This window comes from Stegostoma tigrinum, chromosome 15 (genome assembly GCF_030684315.1).
Source record: "Stegostoma tigrinum isolate sSteTig4 chromosome 15, sSteTig4.hap1, whole genome shotgun sequence".
NCBI classification, from domain to species: domain Eukaryota; kingdom Metazoa; phylum Chordata; class Chondrichthyes; order Orectolobiformes; family Stegostomatidae; genus Stegostoma; species Stegostoma tigrinum.
Genome location: NC_081368.1, coordinates 73,451,753 through 73,464,747, shown reverse-complemented (window position 1 = coordinate 73,464,747; position 12,995 = coordinate 73,451,753). Strand labels below are relative to the sequence as shown.

Sequence of the window (12,995 nt, the reverse complement as noted above, 5' to 3'; positions counted from 1 at the left end):
GGAGGTGTATTCTAGATAGCTGTGGGAGTCGGTGGGCTTGAAATGGACATCAGTTACAAGCTGGTTGCCTGAGATGGAGACTGAGAGGTCCAGGAAGGTGAGGGATGTGCTGGAGATGGCCCAGGTGAACTGAAGGTTGGGGTGGAAGGTGTTGGTGAAGTGGATGAACTGTTCGAGCTCCTCTGGGGAGCAAGAGGCGGCGCCGATACAGTCATCAATGTACCGGAGGAAGAGGTGGGGTTTGGGGCCTGTGTAGGTGCAGAAGAGGGACTGTTCCACGTAACCTACAAAGAGGCAGGCATAGCTGGGGCCCATGGCCACCCCCTTAGTCTGTAGGAAGTGGGAGGAGTCAAAAGAGAAGTTGTTGAGTGTGAGGATGAGTTCAGCTAGGCGGATGAGAGTGTCGGTGGAGGGGGCCTGGTCGGGCCTGCGGGACAGGAAGAAGCGGAGGGCCTTGAGGCCATCTCCATGCGGAATGCAGGTGTACAGGGACTGGACGTCCATGGTGAATATGAGGTGTTGGGGGCCAGGGAATTGGAAGTCCTGGAGGAGGTGGAGGGCGTGGGTGGTGTCACGGACGTAGGTGGGGAGTTCCTGGACCAAAGGGGAGAAAATGGAGTCCAGATAGGTGGACCTAAACCAGCCCAGCTCTTCCCCCCCACCCACTGCATCCCAAAACCAGTCCAACCTGTCTCTGCCTCCCTAACCGGTTCTTCCTCTCACCCATCCCTTCCTCCCACCCCAAGCCGCACCCCCAGCTACCTACTAACCTCATCCCACCTCCTTGACCTGTCCGTCTTCCCTGGACTGACCTATCCCCTCCCTACCTCCCCACCTACACTCTCTCCACCTATCTTCTTTACTCTCCATCTTCGGTCCGCCTCCCCCTCTCTCCCTATTTATTCCAGTTCCCTCCCCCCATCCCCCTCTCTGATGAAGGGTCTAGGCCCGAAACGTCAGCTTTTGTGCTCCTGAGATGCTGCTTGGCCTGCTGTGTTCATCCAGCCTCACATTTTATTATCTTGGAATCTCCAGCATCTGCAGTTCCCATTATCTCTGATAATTTCAGTATTTTTGTTTCTATTTGCTTCTTTTATTCATCCCAATCATCCTCAAGAAATACATAGAGGTATTTCACATCAAAGTACTGGCACTGCCTGCATCACATGCCTTTGTATGATCCAAGTATCAAAGTGATGTTTGTATCACTTGATTTGTGAAAGGAACTGATGCCTGCTGTGTAGATCATCAATTCGGAGATGAATATTCACACAGTACCAAGATGTCACAAGACCAAAACAGCCTAGAGGAAGTAAATCAACATTTCAGCCCTAAGGCAGCCAGGATACGAATAGGAATTCCATGTGCATATCCAAACTAGAAAAGCTTCAAACATTCAACTCAATTCCAGAATTCCAGAACAGTGTGAGCAAGTGAGGTTAGCTGTACTAGACATTAATGCCTTGACCATTGGGATTGAGCACCATCATTATCAGCATTAACTGGATGAAAGCAATGCTGAAATGTGAGCTCTCCTCAAACAAAGATGAGCAGTCCTCATTGGCATAACAGCCCAAGAACAAAGGTTAAGAAGGCAGCATCCTGCAGCTCAAGGCTGATATCCAAATATAAATCTGGAAAATAAAGGAGATGTGATAGCACAAAAATCCCAAAAGGTCCAAAACATGCTAATCATCAAGACATATGAAGCTTTTTTGAAGAACATCTCCAGACCAATGTCAAATAGTCAAATTCTCCTCCATTCACAGGATAGTATTTTCTTCTCGAAGATGACAACATGATCCATCAACGCTGAAAAAGTATTTCCGATGACTCCTCTAGAACAAATAATGTAGTGACAGTTCCAGGGGATTCTCCAGTACCTGTGGAAGACTCGCAGGCAAATGACTATTGATGGCAGAGCTGCAACAAGCAGTCAAACAAAATCTGCAGCCCTGTAAGTGCTAGCTAAAGTCTGCAAAGTTGGTGGGCTTTTAATCATGTCAAGATTCTGCACATCCATCCTGCAGATTTGGGAGAGTAAAGGGGTCTCCCAACTGTGTCTTCAGGAATGTGACGATCTTCAAGAAGGGAGGTAAATGACACTGTAGAAACTCTCAAGGTACTTCTTTCTTGTCCAGAGCAGAAAGTATCCTAAAACACAATTGCCTCTTTCTGTAACTGAGGAAATTCTGTCACAGATACTGTATAACTTTAGACCTTCCAGGGGAACATCTGATGCAGTTGTTGTTGTTGCCAGACAATTCCGAGGAAAAGGTGGAGAAGAGCACTAGGAACTCTTCACAGCATTCATCAATCAAACAAAAGCATTTCACTTGGTACAGGTGAGGCTCCGTGAGTTGTGCTCCAGGAATTTGGACATTCAAGAAACCTTATCACAATCCTGCAACTACTTCATGATGAGGTGACTGCAACTGTTTTGAGTGCGTGATTTGAAGTAGATGTCCTCAAAACTGGAACCAGGGTTTAACAAGGTTGATTGATTTTTAAATTCATTTTAAATTCAAACTAAGCATACTTACAATCCTCAGCATCAAACAAATACTAAAACGGTGTAAGTACCGCAGATGTTTGGAAACAGAACATAATTATTTTTTCAAGGGCTACTTTTTCATTTTCACTAACTCATTTATTAGGTGACATAACCATGTAGTAACAATAGCTTGCATATTTGACTTGACAAAAGAACTTTTTTACTCACACAGCAACAGATTGAGAATAATCCATCATTTATATTGTAATGGAGAAACAGTGATGTATTGGTAAGGTCACACAAAGAAACCACTTAGTTTGCAAAACAAGATTCTTTCAAAGTAACTGACACTCACTTCTACAGGAAGTCCCCAGGTTGTTAACAGGTTCTGTCCTGGAATCCATTCGCAAGTCAACTTGGTTTAGAAGGGGTAGACGCTAGGAAGTTGTTTCCGTTAGGCGGGGAGACTAGGACCCATGGGCACAGCCTTAAAATTAGAGGGGGTAAATTTAAAACTGAAATGAGATGACATTTCTTCAGCCAGAGAGTGGTGGACTTGTGGAATTCATTGCCGCAGAGTGCAGTGGAGGCCGGGACGTTGGATGCCTTCAAAGCAGAGATCGACAAATTCTTGCTCTCAAAAGGAATCAAGGGCTACGGGGAGAGTGCAGGGAAGTGGTGTTGAAATGCCCATCAGCCATGATTTAAATGGCGGAGTGGACTTGATGGGCCGAATGGCCTTACTTCCACTCCTATGTCTTATGGTATGGACTTGTCGCTGGAGCACAATGCAGGACATTGGAAAGCAGCTGTTTGTTAAGTATGGAAAATGTTCCTATGCTTGACACTTAAAATTACACCCCTGTGTGGGGCAGCATTCATAAATCAAATATTTGTAAATTGGCACCCTTTGGTCACACAGAAAGCTACTAACTTAAACTCATCTTTTACTTTTAAATGAAGCACAACTCATGCTTCCCATTGCATACACTCAAAGCTGAAAATTTTTAACCAGGGAGTTACTGTTCTTTTTATGGCATTTCAAATGGCAAACATTGGTTCACAGCTAAATTATAATTTAGATTTAGAATTATATCCATAATAACAGGCACATGTGTAACACAAAAATACGACAGCCTCTTCAGAGTGGGTGCTTTAAAAAAAGAGGCCAAAAGGGGAAAAGTATTCCGGTTGGCCAAGAATCACAAAAAAAAGTATAGAACGTGATGATTTCTCATTGGTCCTCCAGGTTCCTGTTGACAAAATGGAAATGCAGACAGTCTTTGACTGATACAAAATCTTCAGACCAATTTGAAATCAAGAACTGGCCACAGTTCAGCTTTTCAGAGAGTATAAAGTAGTCAGAATTACCAATATTCGGAAATATTATCAACTTTCCATAAACTTCTACTGGGAGGACGGAGACTTGCAATTTCTGGAGTGTTTTCCTTATTAGCTACTCAGGTCTGTAAAACAGGAAGTTATGTCTAGAAAACCATGTAGATTTTCTAAATCAGGTTTTCCCATAATTAAAAGCCATAAACCCATTTCTTTTCCTAGAAAGCTATCTCCAAAGCCACTTGACTTTCATGGAATCAGCAGGTGGCATACAACTTTAAACAATCGATGACATTTCTTCATAAAACCCTGGTTCATCAAGTGTGTATACAAACCATTCAATATCCTACAGTTTTTTTACATAGTTCTTACATTTGAATATGTATTCCCAATACTCACCACCATGTCTTCACAACAGGCTGTGGAGTTATCCTTTCTGCTCATGCCGAGAAACACATCTTCTGTGCCAACTCGTTGTTTGAACAAAATCTCATATCTAAAGACAGTAGGAGCCAGTAATTCACACAAACACTTACATACTTGAAAACAAACTGCAGAATGCCAACAAAACTGAAATTATAAATTCACTCTTCCAAAACATGTGATTGACCAAATGAAGTCAAGCATAATGATCAAAGACCAACAGCCACAATATCAACATACAAAGAGAAGGTTAATAAAACAAATCCTCTCATGTTAACATGCAGGTGGAATATCTGTCACAAGTAGCTAAATTCATGCTACTATTGAATGACAGACACAATTTCAATTCAGAATGTGACATGGGGTAGGTGTTACTGAGACATGGTCGCAACATGGTCAGGAATGGAAATGAATATTGCAGATTCTTAAGTCAACAGGATCTTATAGGAAAAATGGTAGGAAGGGAGAATTAGTACTGCTGACTGAGGGTCAAATTGTGAAAACATGCCATTCAGTCCACACTGACCCTCCGTAGAGCAGCCCACCCAGACTGATCCCCCTTACCCTATCCCTGTAACACTACATTTCCCATAGCTAACACACCTAGCCTGCACATCCCTGGACATTATAGGCAATTTAGCCTGGCCAATCTACTTATATGGCGAGATTATCTAACTGACTATTACTCAAGTCAAAGTAAGTCACAACAGGTTTTGTCCGCAGCAGCAAAAGAACTTTATTTATTGTAAGCAATTAGTCTATTACTGTGTAATCTAATCGTTTCTCCTACAAAACCTTAAATATTCTCACATGCATCAGGCACAGGTGGCTCAGTGGTTAGCACCGCTGCCTCACAGCACCAGGGTACTGAGTTTGATTCCAGCTTTGGTTGACTGTCTGTGTGGAGTTTACATGTTCTCCCCATATCTGCACCATTTCCTCTCACAGTCCAAAGATGTGCAAGTTAGATGGATTGGTCAAGCTAAATTGTCCAGGGGTGTGCAGGCTAGGTGGGTTAGCCATGGGAAATGCAAGGATAAGGGGGTGAATCTGGATAGGGTGCTCTTCAGAGGGGCATTGGTACGCTGAATGGCCTGCTCCCACACTATAGGGATTCTATGAAATCAAATATGGTTAAGAAAGACAGAGATAGTAAGGGACTGCAGACAGGGTAAACAAAATACTGAGGATTAGAAGACCAGACCACAAGCTAGAAAGTTATTTTTCTCACAGTCCTTTGGATTTGTGCAAGATGACACATTGTAGTTTGTAAGGTGACGGTCACATTAAAATTCTTTTATTAAAGCTTCCTTATAGTTCTGTTTTCTTTCTACAGGGAGAGAGAGAGGGGCAGGGATGGATGCTTTCAGTTTGCAGGCTTTCTTCAGCTATCCTGACATTTATAACTTTTTAACATTCTGCAGCACAATAACTCAAAGAGCCGTTGTCAGGCAGAATTCCCTTAACTTAAAAGATTCTGAATGTTGCTCAGTCTCGAATTCTCCTTCTTACTGCTTCCCCAAATCAATGTTGTATTGCACAGCTTAACAATTTGTAGCACTTGATTTCTTAAGTTGCAAAGCTCGCCTGCCATTTTGGCAGTCTAACTTCCGTGTTTTCTCAAAAAATAAAATATGTGATCTGTTAGAACAATAAATCGGACTGATTAAGACGGATGGAAGGAGTGGGACAGGGATGGCATGGGAGTGAGATGATGGAATTGGTTAAAATTTAAAAATAGTGGGGATAATAATTATTTGAAAAATATTATTTGTACTAAAACTTCACTATATTGGAATAGAGTTTTCAAAAAGTCATGTGAATCAAAAGCATACATCAGCATTGGTTGTTGAGTTGTAGATGACAAGTTGACACCTTCCAGAGCTACTAGATTAGACTAGATTCCCTACAGCCCAACAAGTACCACACCGCCCTTTGAAGCATCCCATCCAGGCCCATCCCCCCATAACCCTGAACACTATGGGCAATTTAGCATGTTCAATCCACCTAGCCTGCATTGTGAATTTTATCTCCTGAGTTGAAGAAATTGGACTGTGGGAGGAAACCGGAGCACCCGGAGGAAACCCACGCAGACACGGGGAGAATGTGCAAACTCCACACGGACAGTCGCCTGAGGCGGGAATCAAACCCGGGTCCTTGGCGCTGTGAGGCTGCAGTGCTAACCACTGCGCCACCGTGCCGCCCCTACGTGATATAACTCCAACGGGCATGCATTTAGACACACCTAGAGCCAAGAAAAGAAGTTATAATATTTGAAATTTTCATCTTAAATAATGTCTTTATCATGAAACATGACTGCAAGTTAGGAAAATGTTTTCTTCAATGATAGATGCAGACATTACTACAAGAGGATTTCAGGCAGAGTGTTTATTCATCACATAACATTGAGCCCATCACATATAATCATGGCTTTTCAACTCAGGAGATAAAATTCACAATCAGTTTTGGTGTCCTTAAGAAAGCAGGTTTTAGGACAACTTGAGAATCATGTCCAGTATTCCTTCAAAAATATATCAAAGACAAACAAAGAAACTGCCTGTGAACCTCCTGCATTCTATCACCTAGGGAACATGCTATAGACTGTTTCTAACTGTCCTATTAGGGTGCTCTGGCCACCCATTCAAAGGCACTCAGCACAGATTGAGTGACCCAGCATTTAGGAGGAGAAAGCTTGCTGAGAATGTTCTCAACACTTGACTATTTGACAAAATTTGTATTTCAATTCCTGGTCTGTTTTTATGCATATAGCTTTGTGTGACTTTTCCCAAACTGAGGGGTTCTGACTTTGTTGAAGCCTTGTTTTGCAGGTCTTGCATAACTTAGAAGATTAAGTGAAGATTAGTTCAAAGTTTTCAGGTTATTAAATAGAATCAGTAGGGTTGATAGAGATAAATTACTTTTGCTGGTGGAGGAGTCTAGGATGAAGAACAAAGAACAATACAGCACAAAAACAGGCCCTTCGACCCTCCAAGCCTGCACCAACACATTTTGCCATTCCAATCTAAAACTGTCTTCACTTGCAGGATTTGTATTCCTATTCATGTATTTGTTCAGGTGATTCTTGAATGCTGCTATTTTGTCTGATTCCATCGCCTCCTCTGCCAGCAGGAGGTGGTGATGGACTCGCCACCCTTTTGTGAAAAACTTGCCTCGCACATCTCTTTTAGACCTCCCCCTCCCACTGCCACACCTTGAACCTGTGTCCCCTAGTAAGTGACCCCTCTTTCTTGGGAAAAAGCCTCATACTTTCCACTCCATCCATGCCATTCACAATCTTATAAACTTCTATCAGGTCACCACTCAACCTCCTGCATTCCAGTGAAAACAAACCCAGTCTATCCAGCCTTTCTTCATATCTAAATAAACGAGATGACATAACTTACAAATTTGAGGCAAATCCTTTCAGGACTTAAATTTGAAAACATTCATATGTGCACAGAGTGGGAGAAGTTTGGAATTGTCTTCTGCAATTAGCTGTTGATGCTGATAATGTTAAAGATCACAGAATCGTAGAATTTTACCGGATAGAACGAGGCATTCAACCCATCACATCTGTACCAGCTGCTTAAAGAGCTACCCAGCTACTCTCACTCTCCAGCCAATTCCTGTTGCTCCTTAAATTCATCCCCTTCAAATATACATCCAGCTCTCTTTTGACACCATTGTGGAATCTGCCTCCACCATTCTCCCAGACAGCGCATTCCAAATCCTAAGAACTCATAGCATTCCCAGCTCTCTTGCTGACATTCTTAAAATTGAGACCCCTAATTACTGACATATATGGAAGTAGAATTTTTCATAATTTTGAACACTTCAGTAAGGTCACCCCTTAATCCTCTCTGCTCCAAGAAGTACAAGTGTAATCTCTTGAATCTTTCTGAAATCCAAAAGAGATGGGCTTGGCAAACCAAAAACAGTGAGAAATATTGGGTAAAGAAGAGTATATGGTATCTGGTTATAGATGAGCCATGATTGGCTTGAGGAGCTAAATGGTGTTTCCTTGTTCCTATGTTGGGGACTGTGATAAAATGCCTGGATGGATAATATATAATGCTTATAGGAACAGTTGCTAGGTACTTCAGGATTTTAATCTGGCTTTAATAAGCTTTTTGTCTTATAATCACCAGGTATAATACATTAATAGGACAGAACAGGGAATATGAACTTGTTTGGATTCTGAGAGATTATTTTAAGGAGAGTAGAGTTGTTGAAGAGGGAGATCGAGGTTCCAATACATAGTTTCCTGAAAGCTGCTTCATGGGTAGACAGGATGGTTAAGAAGGCATTTAGCATGCTTGCTGTCATTGCTCAGAATGCTGAGTGTCGGAGTCAATTGTCATGTTTCATTGTACAGGACATTGTTGAGGCCACTTTTGGATTGCTGTGCACAGTACAGGTCACTCTGCTATAGAAGGCAGATTATTAAATTGGAGAATGTTCAGAAAAAAATTACAAGGATGTTGTGAAGACTGGAAGGTTTGAGTTATAAGGAAAGGCTGGATAGGCTGGAACATTTTTCACTGGAGTGTAGGAGTTTGAGAGGTGACCTTATTGAGGTTTATGTCATGAGGGACATAGGTAAGATTAATGGCGAAGGTCTTTTTCCTTGTGTAGTGGAGTTCAAAACTACAGGACATATTTTTAAACTGAGAGGAGAAAGTTTTAAAAAGGATATACAGGGCAATTTCTTCATGCTGTGGGTGATTTGTATATGAAATCAACTGCCAGAGGAAATGATTGTTGCAGGTACAGTCACAACATTTAAAGTCATTTTGACTGGTACATAAATATGAAAGGTAGAGAGGGATGTGGGCCAAACTTTTGGAAACTTGGACATCATGGATGAGTTGGACCAAAGAACCTGTTTCTGTGCTGTATAACTCTATATCAAGTAGAGATTAACAATGATCCACTTCAAGCAAATTAGTTATCAGAGTCAGTCTTAACAAAGGAGGAGATGAATAATGTACCAGAAATGATGGAGAACGCAGAGTTTAGTTAGAGGGAAGAACTGACGTAAATCAGTATAAGTAGAGAAATGCTGTTAGGAGAAACCTATGGGATTGAAGGCTGATAAACTCCCAGGGTCTGAAATTCTACATAGCAGAGCACTTCAAGTAATGGATGCATTGATGGTCACCTTTCAAGATTCTATAGACTCTGGAAAATTCCTACACGTTGGAGGGTAGCTAATGTTTATTGCCACTATTTAAAAAGGAAGGTAGGGGGAAAACAGGGGATATAGGCCAGCAAATCTGACATCAGTAATGGGAAAGATACTAGAATCCATTATCAAGAATTTTATAGGAGACCACTTAGGAATCACTGTCATATAGTCATAGAGGTTTACATCAAGGAAACAGGTCCTTCAGCCCACCTTGTTCACGCCACCCAGTTTTCACAATTAATCTTTGCCTGCCTTTGGTCCATATCCCACCACACCTATCTCATCCATGTACCTATTAAAAAGTTTATTAAAAGACAACATTGTACTTGCCTCCACCACTCCCTCTGGCAGCCTGTTGCAGACACTCACCACCCTGTGAAAAAAATTACCCTTCTCGATTCTTTTGTATCTCTTCCCTCTCACCTTACACATATGCCCTCGAGTTTTAGACTCCCTTACCATGAGGAAAAGCTGTTGGTTATCTACCTTTTCTAGGTATCTCATGATTTAATAGACACGTATAAGTTCACCCCTCAGTCTCCTAATCTCCAGGGAAAAAAGACCCCAGGCTGTCCAGCCTCGCCTTATAACTCAAAACCTCCTGTGCAGGTAGCATCCTACTATTTCTTCTCTGTACTCTTACAAGTTTAATAATATCCTTTCTATAGTAGGGCAACCAGAACTACATGCAGTACTCCAAATGTGACCTTACCAATGCCACAGCTGCAATAAGATGTCCGAACTCCTAAACTCAATGCTCTGCCCAATGAAAGCAAGCATGTCAAAAGCCTTCTTCACCACCCTGTCTAAATGTGACTCCACTTTCAAGGAGCGATGAACCTGTACCTCTTGATCTCTTTGTTCTATAACATTCTCCAGGGCCCTATCACTGATTGTGTAAGTCCTGCCGTGGCTTGATCTACAAAATGCAACAACTTGCATTTATCTAAGTTAAACTCCATCTGCCATTCCTCGGCCCACTGGTCCAGTTAATCAAGATCTCGCTGTATGCCCAGATAATCTTCTTCATTGACAACTATACCACCATGATTCACAAACTTGCTAAGCATTCTTCCTAAATTCTCATCCAAATCATTTTCATAAGTGACAAATAACATTCCCTTATTACTCTCTGAGTAAAGAAACCACCTCTGACATCTGTCCTATATCTTTCACCCCTCGATTTAAAGCTATGCCCCCTCATGCTCGCCGTCATCATCCCAGGAAAAAGGCTCTCCCTATCCACCCTATCTAACCCTCTGACTATTTTATATGTTTCAATTAAGTCACCTCTCAACGTTCTTCTCTCTAACGAAAACAGCCTCAAGTCCCTCAGCCTTTCCTCATAAGACCTTCCCTCCATACCAGGCAACATCCTAGTAAATCTCCTCTGCACCCTTTCCAAAGCTTCCACATCCGTCTTATAATGCGGTGACCAGAACTGTACACAATACTCCAAGTGCGGCCGCACCAGAGTCTTGTACAGCTACAGCATAACCTCTTGGTTCCGGAACTCAATCCCTCTATTAATAAAAGCTAAAACACTGTATGCCTTCTTAACAGCCCTGTCAACCTGGGTGGCAACTTTCAAGGATCTGTGTACATGGACACCGAGATCTCTCTGCTCACCTACACTACCAAGAATCTTACCATTAGCCCAGTACTTTGCCGTCCGGTTACTCCTACCAAAGTGCATCACCTCACACTTGTCTGCATTAAACACTATTTGCCACCTCTCAGGCCAGCTCTGCAGCTTATCTATGTCTCTCTGCAACCTACAGCATCCTTCGTCACTATCCACAACTCCACCGACCTTAGTGTCGTCTGCAAATTTACTAGCCCATTCTTCTACGCCCTCATCCAGGTCATTTATAAAAATGACAAACAGCAGTGGACCCACACCGACCCTTGCGGTACACCACTAGTAACTGGTCTCCAGGATGAACATTTCCCATCAACTACCACCCTCTGTCTTCTTTCAGCAAGCCGATTTCCGATCCAAACTGCTATATCTCCCACAATCCCATTCCTCCGCATTTTATACAATGCCTACTGTGGGGAACCTTATCGAACGCCTTGCTGAAATCCATATACACCACATCAACCGGTTTACTCTCATCTACCTATTTGGTCACCTTCACAAAGAACGCAATAATCTTAACGAGAGAATTCGAGTACAGGAACAAGGATGTGTTGTTGCAATTATATAGGGCATTGGTGAGGCCTCATCTGAAATATTGTGTGTAGTTTTGATCTCCTTATCTGAGGAAGGATGCTCTTACTATAAGACAGAGTACAGCACAGGTTTTCTAAATTGATTCCTAGGATGGCAGGACTGACAGATAAGGAGAGATTGAGTAGGTTAGGAATGCATTTAGGAGAATGAAGGGGGATCTCACAGAAACATATAACATTCAAAAAGGACTAGACAGGTTAGATACAGGAGGAATATTCCCGATGGTTAGGGAGTCCAGAACCAGAGGTCATTGTTTAAGGGTAAGTGATAAATCTTATAGGAGTGAAATGAGGAGAAACTTCTTCACCCAGAGAGTGGAGAGCCTGTGGAATTTACTACAATAGAAAGTGGTTGAGTCTAAAACATTGTATTTTCAAGAAGGTATAGTTCTTGGGGCTAAAGGGATAAAGGAATATGGAGGGGAGGGCAGGATTGATATATTGAGCTCCTTGATTAACCATAATCATCCTGAAAGGTGGAACAGAATTGAGGAATGCTTTGAATGCTGAGTCTTAATGTTGACATGTTATGGTGTTGCATGGAGCAAACTATATGCTCTCTGTTAACACAGAAGCCTAAAGCTCAAATACCTCAAGTACTTACTCAGGCTGTTTTCTTGGATCCCAGATATCCTCAAACTCTGACCCCTCAGGCACGTCAACCTCTGCCCAGATCTGTTTGGGGTTTGAAGGTTTTTCAGGCTTGGAATCTATCAAAGAGAGTGTGAAGGTTATTAGATGTCATGTGGCTTTTTTTCCTTCACCTTAACGGCTGGGGTTGGTAAATGTTGCGAATCTATTGCACTTAATTGTTCTGCATCTTTTAAATGTCTTCTCATGAAGACACAGTCATAGAGTCACCGAGTCCTACAACATGGAGACAGCCCAAAACTGGTCCGTACCGACCAAAATGTCAATCCATTTTCCCCACACTTGGCCCACATCCCTCCAAACCTTTTCTATCCATTTCTTTGTCCAAATGCCTTTTAGATGTTGTTAACATACCACTTCCACTGGCAGCTTACTCCATATGCGTACCGCTCTCTGTGTAAAAAAGTTGACCCTCAGGTTCCCATGTATTCTGTCCCCTCTTACCTTAAACTTTTACACTCTCATCCTTGATTTTCCAACCTTGGGAAAACGACTTGAGTGAATTTAGCCTATCAATGCCTCTCATGATCTTATACACTTCTATAAACATTCTCCCTCAGTCTCCTACACTCTTACACTCTGCAGAAAAAAGTCCTAGTTTGTTCAACCTCCTCCTATAACTCAGTCTCTTGAGTCTTGGTAACATCCTTATAAAGTTCTTCTTTA

At 42.2% G+C, this 12,995-nt stretch overlaps 1 protein-coding gene across 4 annotated transcripts in view; it reads right to left on the bottom strand.

The window, feature by feature from the left end:
- The window catches only part of dnaaf6 (dynein axonemal assembly factor 6), a 53,174-nt gene that overhangs the window by 7,502 nt on the left and 32,677 nt on the right, over nt 1-12,995 (bottom strand). For all 4 annotated transcript variants that reach the window (XM_048544377.1, XM_048544379.2, XM_048544380.1 and 1 more), the window contains 2 exons: nt 12,283-12,388; nt 4,232-4,328 (listed from right to left, as the gene is read on the bottom strand). In XM_048544377.1, coding sequence (XP_048400334.1) covers nt 4,232-4,328; nt 12,283-12,388 — 203 coding nt within the window. The remainder of the gene's footprint in view (nt 1-4,231; nt 4,329-12,282; nt 12,389-12,995) is intronic.